General features: G+C 49.2%; 1 protein-coding gene across 1 annotated transcript; it reads left to right on the top strand.

The window, feature by feature from the left end:
- The first annotated feature begins 1617 nt into the window (after window positions 1-1617).
- Pla2g2d (phospholipase A2 group IID) lies at window positions 1618-7677 on the top strand. Its single transcript, XM_021161094.1, has 4 exons — window positions 1618-1732; window positions 4508-4652; window positions 5220-5326; window positions 6136-7677. The coding sequence occupies exons 1-4, from the start codon at window positions 1696-1698 to the stop codon at window positions 6279-6281; spliced, it is 435 nt and encodes a 144-aa protein (XP_021016753.1). The 5' UTR covers window positions 1618-1695; the 3' UTR covers window positions 6282-7677.
- Window positions 7678-15802: the final 8125 nt, after the last annotated feature.

The raw sequence follows: 15802 nt of genomic DNA on the forward strand, positions 1-15802 counted from the left end.
GAGAGAGAGAGAGAGAGAGAGAGAGAGAGAGAGAGAGAAGGAGCAAGGGAGGAAGGGAGGGAGCAAGGAAGGGAGAGAAGGATCAACAATAATGACACAAGTGTCCCTAGAGTGACTCCTGCTGGCACACTTTTTGGATGAATTGATTGGTTTGAATCAGGGAACACTACTGGGCATTGTCCCCAGCAGTCACCTACAAACATGGAAGAACCCACCTCCACTCAACCCTCATCAGCTTGGTCCCACCCATTTGTCACATTGGGATCCTGTCAAGTAAACTTGGGGAAGATCATCTGCAGGCTAAGCTGTCAACACAAGCTCCAGTTCAGGGAAAGAGGTGTCCCAGTGTCTCAGCTCACATCTAGCTATTGCCCCTTGTGGGCTCCGTGAGCTGAGATATTGGGACAGTTCTTTCCTTGAATCTGAATGGTAATAGATGGTCAGAGGACTACGTGGCTATCCTCGAGAGACTCAGCATACAGTGGTAAGGCAGGCTGCAACGCTGCTTTCCAAAGCTCCTGCTAAAGAGCACTGAACAACAGAAACGTGTGCACCTAGCTTCAATAAATCAGACAAGACTGAGGCCGAGGCTGGGGCTCAGCTGCGAGACTGCTGGCCTAGTATGCATGAGACCCTGGGTGCCAAGCCTGGCAGCACACAAACTGGGCATGATGATATACAGCTGTGAATCTAGAACCTGGGACGTGAGAGAGGACTGGAAGTTCAAGGTCATGTTTGACTAAATGAATCGTTTGAGGCCAGCCTGGGTTCCATGAGATTTTGTCTGGGCAGGGTGGCGGATGAGCTCCTTAGTACTGCACAGAACATGGTACGGTAGGGTGAAAGCATGGAGGCAGGAAGAGAAAAGCTATATGGAAGCAGGCAATAGACTGATAGACAGTAGGTAAGTAGATAGATTGATAGATGTTAGAATAATAGGAGATAGAAAGATGTTAAATGTTAGATTGGTTGGCAATAAATAGATATACAAACAGATGAACAGACAGACAGATAACAATTATGTAGATGGTAAATGATTGACGATAGACTATTGGTAATAGATATTTATGATATTAGCTATATAATAGATTAATGAAGATAGAAGATATGTAGATAGATGAATAGATAATTGATATGTATATATAGATGGATAGTTAGATAGATAGATAGATAGATAGATAGATAGATAGATAGATAGATAGATAGATAGATGGATAAATGGATGGATAGATAGATAGATAGATGGATGGATGGATGGATGGATGGACGGACGGACGGACGGACAGACAGACAGACAGACAGATGGATAGATAGAGTACCACAAGGACATAAACCAAAATGCTAATTGTGTTTCCTGTCTTCACACATGATCCTCAATTTCAGCTCCCATGTTTTTCAGGTTTTCCACTATGGAGCTATGTTGTGGCTCAGTGACAGGGAGCTTGCCTAGCTTGTCGGAGGCTTTGGTTTTCATCACCTAGACCTTGAAGCTGCTTGACAAATCTCCCATTCTAGATACATGATTTATCATTATTATTATTAAAAATATCTGGGGCAGAGCCAATACTTCAAAAACAAAACAAAAAACCCATAAGCCAAGAATTCTAGAAAAGAGGAAGCAAGAGGCACGTGGGTTGGGTAGGATGCGTGGGGGACTAACATAAGGGGCTGCCTGCCTTGCTCTGGGCTGGAACCATGAGACTCGCCCTGCTGTGTGGGCTGCTGCTGGCCGGTGAGTGAGGACAGGTGTGGGGCTGAGGAGGAAGGGACTGGAGATAGATCCTGAGTTTTCCACCCTAGGCTGGGCGGCTCTGATTCTGGGGACACTGGAACTCCAGTCCCCAACACTTCCACCACCAGCCAGGAGCCATCAGTGGTTGCCAGGCACCTAGGACACTGGCTTCTGGCTTCGGTCAGAGAGCTGGGGGAGACTGTAGCATTCTGGGAAGAGGATCCCTCTCTCATTGGCAGGGAGGGGATCTGGGGACATTTTCTATTCACTCCCTAGACAATCAGATGTAAAAATGTGGCTGCTTGTAAATTGGCTTTCGTTTTCTTCGTCCATCTCAAAACACACGATTTTATAAAGATCTTTCATGTTTTTAAAATTGATTTTATAGCTGGGCAGTGGTGATGTATGCCTTTAATCCCAGCACTCAGGAGGCAGAGGCAGATGGATCTCTGAGTTTGATGCCAGCCTAGTCTGTACTGTGAGTTCTAGGACAGCCAGGGTCGCCACACCCTTGAGAGAGTCACTTCCCGGTGTTACAGTGAAGCCACTTAGCAAATTATACACTGGAGCTACAGAAATCCATCCTTCACCACAGAGACAAGGTAACACAGAGGCACTCTTCTTGATGGAGCTACATCCCTCCACCACCCCCTGGCAGCACATCCTAAGCCAAGCCATTCAATCTCTTCATGTCCTCACCTGCTCAGCGGATCACAGCATCCTCTGGACCACTGCAGAACCCCTAGTGAGAAAAGAGTTACCAGGTGTACATGAGAGCTGAGCATCAAAATGGCAACTGTGTCTCTTCTGGTCACTATTCCTCACCCCTGGGCATGCTGGGCATGGAACGATGGGGGAAATCTAAGGCTGGGAAGAGCTGTTGAGACAGGCGTCTCTGACAAACTTTGGTATACACCCCTTGGGTTTGCTGAGTTTGCTTCTACCAAATGATGAGCAAGGAAAAGCTGCCCTCTTCGGGGAGGGAGTTGAGTGCCTAAGTGCCACTTTGTGAGTTGAAGCCAAAAGGGCTTTGAAGCAAAGAAATAGAGGGCCAGCCTGCTGTACTAGCTCACACCTCTAATACCAGCATTCTGAAGACTGAGATAGGAGAACCATGAGTTCAAGGCTAACTTGCATTACTGAGGGGAAAAAAAATTGTCTGGGATGGAGGGGCTTGGAGAGACAAGAGACAGAGAGGCCATGCAAGGCCCGATTCTGAATTCAGATCTCCAGTTGGTACCCAAGGTGGATTCTGACTTTGCAGTTAATTCCTTTGGGGTTCTTCATTGTGGGATCTGAGATTTTCCTCTAATTCCAGATGGGAATTCTAGATGTTTCTCAGGGACCTGGGGTCACTTAACACAGTCAAGGATTGGCAAGGCCTCCCTTTAACCACCCAGGAGCGCTGTGCCAAACAGAAGCATGCTCACAGATTCTCACACGGGGGTGTGGTGGGGGGGAGACACCTCCACCACAAACAGCCAGTCACTTCTAATTGCAGCCCAGGGCCACCTGATTATAATCTCGTTTGTCCACTGCACCAATGCCTTCCAGGTCCCATCTCTCACACCAGACTCCTCTGAGGTGGACCTCTCCTCTCCTTAATATTTACTACGTGGTCCTAAAAGAATCCACTGTGATACCAGGCCAGGGATGGACTGCTTAGCCCTGTCTCCCCTAAGCCTCATGGCCACACCTGACCTGCACTCCCTGTGTTTTTGATGCGTTGTCTTCATCTTGTCTGCTTCTCCCAACTTTCCCCTGAACCCATCGACTCCATGTGTTTTATGTCTCCTAATTTAACATAATGTGGTCCTCTCTCTCAATAAAGCAGATTTCCCATAAGATCAATTCGAGCCGGCAGCTACCAGGCTTGAAATGAACGGCATCGATTTCTAAATCACTCTGCCTCCCTGGAGACCTACCGGGCAGCTGTGAAGCTCAGATTTCCCTAGAGATGAAGGGTGGGAGGGCTGTGGAAGGGAGGGTGAGTCAGGTCTCTCCTTCCCGTTCCTAGTGGGAAATCAATGCTCACAGACAGAGAGAAAGCAGTCGGCATCACTTGTGGTTCTGGCTCCATTTTCTTCCTTCTAGGACCTCGAGTGAGTCGGGGTGGGGTGGGGCTCCATTTGCTCCTTTGTAAAGAGGGGGTTACAGATGGAATTCCTGGGCTTGGGGAACAGTCCAGTTGGTAAAGCTCTTGCCTCGAAAACCTAAGAGCCCGCGTTTGACCCTCTGAACTTGAGTGGGAAGTGCCAGGCGTGGTGGCTTGTTCAGGAGGAAGCCTGGGCTCACAGGTTAGCCAGTCTAGCTTAGTTCGTGAGCTTCAGGCTAAGGACAGACCTTGTCTCTGAAGGCATCGCACTCACAAGCACATGCTTGCTCATGTGTATGCATGTGCCCCCCACCCCGCAATTAAAAAAATGATAAATCTTGTAACAGGGCTGGAATCAGGAAATCAATACATGAAAGACCTGAACTAAGGACTCAGTCCCTGTCGCTGTGTTCTTTAATTTAACCTTCTTAGTCTGGACAAAGAACTCTGGACTGACAACGTGTTAAGCTTGTATGTACTCTCTCACTAAGCTACACTACCTAAGCCGACACCTTTTAAATGGCAGGAGCAATCGTCGCTATTTGATAATGCTATCATTTCAAGTCTCGTGCTTGGCCCAGCACAGTTGTTCTGCCCTACCCTCCCCTCCCATCCCCCACCACCCGTGGGCCCCTGGGACCCCACTGCACCCCTTTCCTCACTGATTGGCTGCTTGGCAGGTATAACTGCAACCCAGGGAGGGCTCCTGAACCTGAACAAGATGGTCAAACACACGACGGGGAAGAAAGCCTTCTTCAGCTACTGGCCCTACGGCTGTCACTGTGGACTTGGTGGCAAAGGGCAACCCAAAGATGCCACAGACTGGTAAATCCCCTCCCTGGCTTACTTGGGACTCTCCTTCCTTCTATACTCACTGATTCAGTTAGCAAATGCATTTTGCTGAGCACGTACTCCACGCTAGGACGCTATGTGCTAATCAGGTTCCGAGCCTCTTGGAACTGGCCTTCTAGAAGGTTCCACAGAATACCAAGCTCTAACAGCTCTAACATACCCCCTGTTACCATTACACATGTATTCCAAAGCCCAAACTCTTTGCCTGTTCCCATCTGGGTTTACACAATCATTTTGAGAGCCAGCCAGAGAGGTCACACGACCGTGGCCAAGTGTCTCAACCCCCAGAATTTTGTTTCCTCCTCTGTGGAAAGGGGGTGACCCCAGCACCCCATCATGGGGTAGTCACGGGGATTAAAAGAGAATAGGCAGCTGGAACAACCATGGGAACCTTTGACCAACAGCAGCTCTCACGACCTCAAGGGAACCTCAATGTTTTTGATCACCCCTGGTGGGCATTTGGGGAGTTCGAGGGGAGACAGAGACCTGTGTTGACTAGTGGCTCCAACAGTTGTGCTCCCTGCCTGCCTCTCCCTGTAGGTGTTGTCAGAAGCATGATTGTTGCTATGCCCACCTGAAGATCGATGGATGCAAGATCCTGACAGACAACTACAAATACAGCATCTCCCAGGGCACTATCCAGTGCGGTGAGTGCCCAGGGTTGTGGGTCAAGGGCTGGACCTGGGAAGTCCTGTCCTCCTCTGCCTCCATAGACCCAGTGTGGTACTACATAAAGCACTTGACACCTGATGCTGTTCCTCTCTCGGTGGGGTGGGCAGTGAGGAGCAGCAGAGGTGAAGGTATCGAGAGGACCAAGGGGACATCTCCAGGCTTTTGGTATCCAGAAAGCAGGTCCATCACTGAACAGCCGTGCGCTCAGCACTGTTTAACCTCCCTGAAATGCCATGACCTCCTCCGTAATCTGTCCGACCAAGCCAACAGGAAGAACTTCAGGAGGTGCTGGCCACACCCATTCTCATGAGGGACCCATAGGCACCCCTAACATGGTCTTGTTTCCTTTTACCATGATCAGGCCCTGTAACACCTCACATTAAGGTTAATGGAACTGCGCGCGCACGGAAGCTAACACAGATGCTCTCCTTGTGGAAACGCTCGCTACCCCGGCTTTCAGGAGGAGCGGTGGTCTGAGCTGGGGATGGCTCCTTGACATGCCTAATCCTCCTACAGGCTTAGATCCCCCACATTTCTGCTTGGCCACGTTCATTCACTCTGCGGCCGCTCACCCGGCTCAGCTTTCTCCCTCTAGGATAAGCCCCCGAATGGTGCTCAGCGGTTGTTCAGTGAGCGGATGTCAGAATAGGTAACAGAGTATCCAATCAAAGAGGCTATCTCCAAAGATGACCAGGCCACGTTGGTTTCAGGACCCCTTCTGCACCCCACAGGCAGTCTCGGGAAGGGACAGATGCTGAGCTGTTCCTGTTTCTTTTGCCCACAGCTGACAACGGGAGCTGGTGCGAAAGGCAACTGTGTGCTTGTGACAAGGAGGTGGCCTTGTGCTTGAAGCAAAACCTGAATAGCTACAATAAGCGCCTGCGTTACTACTGGCGGCCCCATTGTAAAGGCAAGACTCCCACATGCTAGGGGAGCCCACTCTGTCTGTCCCCTGGATTCTACCCTGTCCTGGGACATCTCAAGCATTGAAGTCCTGCAGCTTGCTGCCTCCCGCTCTGGTGTCTAGTCTCCTGGACCAGCTGGCTTTTGACCAGCCCTTGCAAAAGGGCCTGGCCTTGAGGACCTCCTCTTGGTGCCTTTCTGCTGTAAAGGACCCTTTTGATCTTTCTAATGGTGACACTCCTCTCCCTTAAACTCTGGTCTTTCTGGACCAAGGTCAGAGCTCAGCCCTCTGATGCTGTGTTTTCCCCCAACTAAGCTATGAGGCCTCTAGGTTCAGCCCTGCCCCATTTCAGATTCAGTGGTACCCTCTGGTGGTACCTTGGTTCAGGTGTCCCCTAGAACCAAGCCCATTATGGGCTCCAACAACAACAGGATTTAAGGGTGGGGGGAGTTGCAGTCTTGTTGCACTGGGTGGGTGCTGGGGCTTGGCCTGCTGTTTCTTGTCCATTGTGCTTTCTTTGGGATCTCTTGCTGCATAACAGCTCAGGCTCCGGGGCCATCCTTTGGAAGCCTCTCTTGGCTAGCCATTCTCCCCAGCGCTAAGGACATCATTGGGCTGGACTGTCTGGGTGGCATCACACCCCACATTTCTCCTGAGACCAGGGTGATAGATGTTCCAGTACTTTGTCTCATCCCAGGCCTGGTTTCTTTCTCTAGAAACTTCCTCCAAAGAGCCCTCTTAAAAAACAACTTTCATAAGAGCCCCTGACTCAGGCTCCACCTCTGGGGAAACACATTGTAGCAACATTTATAAATTCCATGATCTCTCTCCCTCCCAGAACCACCGGCCTAATTACAAACCTCAGAACTTTCCTTAGCTGCTGCAGCTAAAGAGTGTTCATTAGTGGCAGATTCAAGAGCCAGAAGATCTTGGAAGATCAGCTTCCCATATGAACATGGAAGGGGGACTAGGGTTTGAGGGATGGCTTTGCTGGGTATCCTTTTTGGCTCAAACTGACCCAGCCTACCTTCATCCCTGCAGCTATTGGCATTGAAGGGACTCTAGCTAGCCTAGACCTGGCAAACATGGCTCTGGCAGGCCTTCCCCTTTCCCCACATTCTCTCTGCCTTGCTAAAAACAAAAAAACAAAAAACAAAAAACCTGTTAGATTACATCCCTAAAGCTAGACCCCAAAGTCTCTTCCCTTATTTGGCAAGTTTCTCCTCCTTAGGCTGACTACCAAGGTCCCCTATCAAAGTATTGAAGTCCAGCAATCAAAGGCCCTCTTTGAAGCCGGGCAGTGGTGGCGCATGCCTTTAATCCCAGCATTTGGGAGGCAGAGGCAGGAGGATTTCTGAGTTCAAGGCCAGCCTGGTCTACAGAGTGAGTTCCAGGACAGTCAAGGAAACCCTGTCTCAAAAAACTAAAAAAAAAAAAAAAAAAAAAAAAGGCCCTCTTTGGTTCACCCAATACATCCAATCAAAACATACCAAGGCACCCAGCCTATTCTAACACAGATCTCCTCTTTTCTCGATTCTTATAAATTACACCTGCAAGGTCATTTGCTGCTGTTTTTCTGTCTGAGTCAGAAAACAGCCACTTTAACTTTTCTTCACCGCTTAATAAAAGGTCTCTCTGTGAAAACCAGTCTTTGGGTGTGATTTGTGACTAATTCAGGGTCCTGGAGGGAGCCCCACTATAAGAGGGTCTCCTTCAGGGGTCACCAAGGTCCCCATGGTTGGCCGAGCTGATGTAGCATTGCTAACAGAACATAGGTTGGCAAAAGGTATCCCATCCAGCAGGTCCGGCTGCTATTTGCCTGGCAACAACTGTTTTAAAGAACATCTGTTATTCTTGTGTGAATAGCTGTGTTTCCAACCTCAGGACTGAGGGAACCAGAACCGCCCACACCCTCCAGCTTATGACTCAGCATAACAAGACAGAAGTTTTCTTAAAACCCCAGTGAGGCAGAGTACAAAGAAGTCCCCGCTATGGGCTCTGGATCAAATCCCCACAGTTGAAATGCTCATTTTAGTGGGGGTGGGGGGTGCGAGAGCAGGAAACTGTGCTAGAGATGGGGCTCATAATGAACTTAAAACCGTCACTTTATTTATTTTTAAAATCTACTGAGAAAGATGTCCAGGCTGGGCATGATGGTGTCTAAGTCTGAGACAAGAAAATGACTAAAAGAAAGGAAAGAGAAAAAGGAGAAAAGAAGCAAGGGATGGCTGGAAATTGGGGGTGTGGCGGGGGTAGGGTGAGGGGAGCTTGGCTCCCGGCTTGCCTCTTTGGTGGCTTGAAGATATCTTCAGAGCCTGGTTTCTCTCCTGCCCCTGGCTGGGCTACGCTCACTCACTTTGCCAGTTTTCCTCCTGGGCAGGCTCTCCGTGACTCCAATAGCAGCCATAGTTCTCCAGACCTCTAGACACTGAAGTGACTTGGCCTCTTCCACCACAAAGCCAACTTTCCCTAGGGAGGAGCCCCCCTGAGCCTGAGCTATCTTAAGGGAGCAGGGGTACCCTGGTTGGTTTAGACTCCCATGAATTTAGTTGTCCCTGAGAAGATGTGCAGACTCCTCTTGTGGTCCGCACTTGGATGGTCTGCGGACATCAGCTTTGAAAGCCTGTGCCTTTGTCTAGAGTAGTTACAAAGTAGCAGCTCCCTCTCTCTATTGAGCAAATGCTCTGGCCAGATGGCAGAATCTTACTGCGCACACACAGACACCACCTTGTTCAGCAAGAGAAGCAAGGCACAGAATGATAAACCCCTTTTTCATGCCTGGGAGAGAGTCTTGCAGAGGAACTACAAGGTAAATCAGAAAGGGGTAAGACATCAGCCATGTTAATCTGGAGATGTAACTCAAACAAGAGTGCTTACCTAGCATGTATGAAACCCTGGGTTCAACCCTCACCAACAAATAAAATGGGGTATTGCGGCGCGCAACCGTAATCCCAGCACTCTGGAGGTAGAGGCAGGAGGATTAGAAGTTCAAAGTTGCCGTTTGGTGGTGGTGGTGGTGGTGGTTCACACCTCTAATCCCAGTACTTAGGAGACAGAGGCAGGTGGATCTCTGTAAGATTGAGGCCAGTCAGATCTACAGAGTGAGTTCCAGGACAGCCAGGGCTAAACAGAAAAACCCTGTCTTGAAAAACCAGAAGGAGGAGGAGTTGTTCAAGGTCATCCTTAATGTACTGGCTGGTTTTGTGTCAACTTGACACAAACTGAAGTTATCACAGAGAAAGGAGCCTCCCTTGAGGAAATGTCTCATGAGATCCAGCTGTAAGGCATTTCTCAATTAGTGATGAAGGGGACAGGGCCCATTGTGGGTGGTGCCATCCCCGGGCTGGTAGTCTTGGATTCTATAAGAAAGCAAGCTGAGCAAGCCAGGGGAAGCAAGCCAGTAAGTAACACCCTTCCATGGCCTCTTCATCAGCTTCTGCTTCCTGACCTGCTTGAGTTCCAGTTCTGACTTCCTTTGGGGATGAACAGCAGTATGGAAGTGTAAGCTGAATAAACCCTTTCCTCCCCAACTTGCTTCTTGGTCATGATGTTTGTGCAGGAATAGAAACCCTGACTAAGACACTTAACCACTAACTGATTGAAGCTAACTTGGGCTACAAACTCAAAGAGGAAAAAAACCAAACCAAACCAAACCTAACAGAAAATTACCATGAACTTATAGAACACACCAGACCTGGAAAGTAAGGGACTACAACATTCTCCACTGGACCTCACAGAAGGAAGGCCACCTAATACTACAGCCATCTTGGTGGGTAGCTTAAGAGAACTTGGATTGTGGCCAGGTCCTTGTCTTGCCTCACTGGCCTCCAACGCCCCCTCCCATCAGCTTCTGAGTATCTTAGCGGGCCACCTCAATGCCTCTGCCTCTGTACTGGCTCTCAGCCAGCTCTCAACCTCTACCTTCCGTGAGGACTTTGAGCTCCACGGCTTCTTCGAATTCTTTCTCAGACACTCTGAACCCTGTTTGAAGTGTGGAGTGTGACCCAAGAGCTCCTATCAGTACTTAAGATTGGTATTACAGGACCCAGGAAGGCCAGTGTCCGTTCTACCAAGGGAAGTTAGGGTTAGTTGGTAAACTCTAGCCAATGAGCCCGAAGATGCTAATGTTACTTGTGAATCTATTGTGGAAGGACACCCATGTCTGTGTCTGTGACACCGTGACTCACTACTGAGAGGATGTCAGTGTCTCATGGGTGGCTGCCAGACTATCAGGATAGTGTGGGAGGGGAAGGAAGCAGGGGTTGGGGGGATGTTGCCAGAGTGACAAGCCCAGGCATAGGACTAAGATATGCTGATGGGGAAGACAGGACGTAGCAGAGTTGTGCTTCCCTTGTGGCTATGTGGTCACCACGTAGGTAAAGACACAGGACTCAAGGCTGGGATAGGCAGAAGGGGCCTCAGGCAGCCACATCTGTGGGCCTTAAGGTAAGAGGAGGCCCACATGTCTGAGGGTCTTCTGAACAAATTTTCTATTACTGAAACTGGGTAAGAAGCAGAAAAGAGGGAGAGATTCCAGGGCATGTTTGCCCTCCACTAACTTCTCCTTCGCGTGAATCAGTGATGAAGGCAGGAGGAAGTATCTCCTAGGTTCCTGATCCCTCCAGTCTGGGTCTATCGACCAAGGAGTGCCCTGTGGGTAACAGGTGAGCAGCTCTGAACAGCTGTCAAACACCCAGGAGCCCACTCCTTCCGCCTCAGACCCAGGTGTTGTTACCTACGCTACTGAAACTTTAGGAATGAATCAGCTGCTGATATGCACAGGGGCTAGAATTTGAACCCAGAGCTCTCTGGCTGCAGGACCCTGTCCCACCCTTACTCCTATGCTCTTAACTGGGGCAGCTACTGACTCAGCCCAGATAGCCCTACAGTGGATTAGCCATGCCCGTGGACCATGCAGTGAGTGTGTGGTGGAGTAACACAAAGGGATCAGGAAAATGGTTATGACCACACAGTGGTAGTAATGATGTTCAAGCCAAGCCTGGTGGCAATACTAGATTGATAGAGAACACTTGATGCCCTCTTCTGGTTTCTGCTCGCACTCCCAGAAATACGTGCGTGCGTGCGTGCGTGCGTGTGTGTGTGTGTGTGTGTGTGTGTGTGTGTGCGTGCGTGTGTGAAGGAGAGAGAGACAGAGACAGAGACAGAGAGAGACAGAGAGACATCCACATCTGGGTTCCATCTGCAGCAGCCCCCTCCCAGCCCTTGGCTGATGTGGTCCTCTTGCCTTGAGGTTGCAGGGATGCAGGGATGCATCTCCATGGACCAAGTCAAAGTGAGGTGAGGTGCCTGGTATTGACTTTGACCTGTCCCTGCCTGTTTTTCTAGCTGGATCCTGCCCCAAATACCTGTGTTCCTCCCATCCATCTTCCTCACACTATGTGTGCCTGGGCTGCTGTTATCCCACCCTCCACCATAGTGCCCCCTTGAGGGTCAGTGGAGTATAGGAGCATTTTCACTTAGAATTTCTGTCATCTGTCCTCATTTCCTGAGAGTTAAACGCCTCCTCTTCCCAGGCAGAGTCAGGGCCTGGCTGTTGGGTGACTCCGGTTGCTCTCTATAAAGTCCTGCCGGCGGCTGCCTTCTCTGGCCTCGAAGTTGCTAGGCAATGGAAGATGACCTTGGATCTTCTAGATCCTGCTTCCCCTGCATGCTGGGATTGCAGGTGTGTACTGGCTCGCCAGCTTGTGCAGGGGGGGGCAGGGTCTATCTCAGGGCTTCCCAAATGCTGAGCAAGCAATCTACCAACCGACCTGCATGGCCATGCCTTCCTATGAGTTTTTAAAAACATGAAAATACCGGGTTTATTTTGAGAAAGCGCACAGCTGGCCAGGGGAAGCAGGCTGAGGCTTCCTCTTGGTTCCTTTCCAGTTTCGGCTTCCTCTGTGAGGGCTAAAGTTATGTTTCAAGTTTAAACTACTGTGCTTAAGAGATCTATAAAGCAAAAATGCCTCTAACCAGTAAGCCCCACTTGCCCGAGGACAGATAGCTTCCTGGAATATTGGGGGTTGTTGTTCATGTAGGATAATAAATCATGTGTTTTTGCTTCTGTAAAAAAAAAAAAAAAAAAAAAGATTGGCTAGAGAGATGGCTCAGCAGTTAAGAGCACTGACTGCTCTCCCAGAGTTACTGAGTTCAATTCCCAGCAACCACGTGGTGGCTCACAACCATGTGTAATGGGATCTGATGCCGTCTTCTGGAGTGTCTGAAGACACAGTGTACTCACATACATAAATTATAATACATGATTCTTAAAAAAAAAAAAATACAAAAAAGCTTGGTTGCCCCAAATGCACAGGATATGTTTGGTCACATGTGTGTGTCACATGTGTGTCAGGATGGATGCTTGTCCCTGATTGGATTAGCCTGTGGGGTTTGCCTTGATAAGTTCCTAACTAATGGAATTTGGGGAGAGCCATTCTCTAGGAATCCCAGTATGGACCTGGCCAGCGTCCATTGTCCTGGCCAGTATTTAATAAAACTTGCTTCAAATTTGGCTCAAAAATTGTGGTGGTCTTACTCTTGCCCTATGGGATTAACCCTCCATTTCAGGGGCTCAGAGGTGCTTCCAGCTAACTAGCCCATCCTTCACCTCTACCCTTGACCTCCCAGAGATCAGCTGTCCCCAAAACATTATCAGGCACCTCCAAGTCCTGGGATGTCCCCCTCTCTACTGTCACTCTTCCTTGCACTCCTTCCTCCCATCGCCCTCCTCCTTCCTCCCTCTTGCTCCTCCTCCTTCCCTGCTCCTTCCTTCCTCCCTCTCTCCCTCTTTCCTCTCTCCCTCCATACTCCTCCTCCTCTCTCTTCCTTCCCTCCCCCTCTGTCTCTCCCTCCCTCCTTTCTCCTCCCATCTACCCCTTCTCCCACTTCCCTCTCTCCCTCCTCCCTCCCTCCCTCCTTCCTCCTTTTTCTTTCCTCCCTCCCCTCTCTCATTTGTTCTTTCCTTTCTCTCTCCTCTCCATCTTTCTCTCATCTTTTATGGGATGAGACAGTGCCTTTAGCCTTTAGTTAGATGGTTCTGGCCTGGATCTCACCTTGGAGCCCAGGCTGACCTTGGATTTGCTGACTCCCTCTTTCTGTTTTCCACTTTCTAATTTCTCCTGGTCCCTTATTCATTCAGCCTCCTCCTTCCCCATCCCCAACACTCAACTAGAATATAAAGGCAAGGCAAGGGTGGCCTGTAGCATCCCAGCATTGGTACCATCTTGGAGAGGGGCTAGGGAATTCTTCTAACCGGATGAAGAAATAAATGAATACAGAGTAAGGCCTGCTAGGAAAGCCCATGCTATTTCTCCCAATTGGGCCATGTCCTCGCTGTGTGAGCTTGAGTTACTGGCTTTACCTCTCTGGTCCTCAGTTTGTGACGGACTGATGGGAGGAAGATGGAGTGTCTATCTGAGATGGACTTTTTGTGTGAATCCCCATCTCTCTTTGGGTGAGCATTTCCCACTGATGGGAAGAGAGGACTTGAGGCCAGGCTTGGCTCAGTTCTACGTGGGGTTTTCAGACTGTGTTGAGGGGCTGAGGGCCAAAGAGACTCCACTTAGATCAATGAGTCTTTCCCTTAAACACTGAAAATGATTGGCTTTGGTTTCTTCTCCCTCTCCAAGGCAAAGTCTTGGTGGGTTTTCCCCTCTCTTCACTAGGGGAAATTGTTTTGTGGTACTTTCAAATCTCCCACGTGGGGACAGGTTCCTGTGATGGGAACTGGACAGCTTCCCTTGCTTTGTGAAGAGTACACAATCCCCTCAATTGCCCAAACCAGACAATCTAGGGGAGAGAGGGCTCTCCCATCCCCAAACACACGACAGCCTTTGCTTGCCAGATGGACTCAGATTCCAGGTCTTGGTACATGGGCCCTACTGAGAAGTCTACCTATGAGTGTGCACATGCATGCATGTACGTGTGCGTGTGCGTATGTGTGTTTTCTGCTTTCAATACACCACGGCTAATGCCAAAATCATTTTACTCTTAAGTTGGAGGAGAAAGAGTTCACACCTGCAACCCTAGACAACATCACCCTGACAGCCTCGGTATCTTGCTCTGAGAGGCTCCACATACAAGCAGCTGTGACTCCATTTAGAGGATGGAGGGTGATAAACAGCTCCATGCCGGTCACCACCCATGCAGCAGACTGACAAGTGGCTTACTTCTGGTAATTGAGAGGGAGCCACCCTACACATTGACAGGGCCGAACTGAGACTATAGGGGCATATGGGTGTATTAAAATCATATCAGAGAAATCAGGCCCAAGAACTCATTTAACATATCAGACTGCAGGAAGGTTGTAACCCTTTCACCTGTACCCCATAAAGTGATGGCTACCTAGCCCTGCCAACCTGTCTTCTGGTGTGTGTGTGTGTGTGTGTGTGTGTGTGTGTGTGTGTGTGTCTAGGACCAACAGGCAAAGAACTCCTGCTTTGTCCCTGAGGTTTCAGTTTAGCTCTGCCCTGACCTTACCCGCAAGGCGCTGACAAGACCCCCTCCACTGCAATGCCCATACACCTTCCTGCCCACCCAGACCCAGACCCTCTGTCCATGTTCCTTAACTGTGGCTAATTGGGAGTTCATCATCTTATCAATAGACTCTATTTGCATTTCTGCCCCCCCCCAATTCTAAGACCTCTAAGGTCTGTTGCAGCCTCTCGAACTTGCATTCAATCTGTCAGCCACATCTACCAAGATGGGTTGCTAGACAGAAAGAAGGGTGATGGATAATAGATAGACGTCAGCGTTGGTGGGTTACACAGGATGATTGCTCAAAGAAAGACAGCCACTGCAGGATGAATTTAGGCTTCTTGGCAGCAGGGAGGGGGATCAGCCTCTCAAGGATGGAGCACCAACAGCCTCCTTGAAGCTCTTTTTATTGTTACAGGAAAGGCACCTCTAACAAGTCAATTTCCACATAACAATTGTTTTTTTATGTAACCTATCTTGAAAGACCCATCACCTAAGCAATTCCCAGCCACAGGAGACTTCCTGGTTTACCAGGCCTGTCTCTGAATTAAGATATGCAAAGGCTCAGAGAAATTTTCAAAGAGATAAACTCATAAAATCTCAGGTAACCATCACTGACCAAGGGCTAGCTCAAAGCTGAAGTGCCAGTTTTCCAGATTCAAGCAAAATACAAAGGCTCTGCTAAAATCCTCAACAGGTAGGTAGGTAGATAAATAGGTGGGTGGATGGGTGGATGGGTGGATGGATGGATAAATAGATAGATAAACAGACACAGACAGACAGACAGACAGACAGACAGGAATGTTGTGTAATTTGAGACTTAACGTTAGTCATTAAAATTGGAGTAAAGGGGCTGGAGAGGTAGCCTAGAGGTTAAGAGCACTGCTTGCTCTTCCAGAGGACCTGAGTTCAATTCCCAGAACCCACATGGCGGCTCACAACTGTCTGTAATGATATCTGGTGCTGTCTTCTGGCCTGCAGGCAGAAAAAAAGCTGTATGCATAAGAGAGAAAGAGAGAGAGGGAGAGAGAGAGAGAGAGAGAGAGAGAGAGAGAGAGAGAGAGAGAGA

Source organism: Mus caroli, chromosome 4 (assembly GCF_900094665.2).
Source record: "Mus caroli chromosome 4, CAROLI_EIJ_v1.1, whole genome shotgun sequence".
Taxonomy (NCBI): Eukaryota; Metazoa; Chordata; class Mammalia; order Rodentia; family Muridae; genus Mus; species Mus caroli.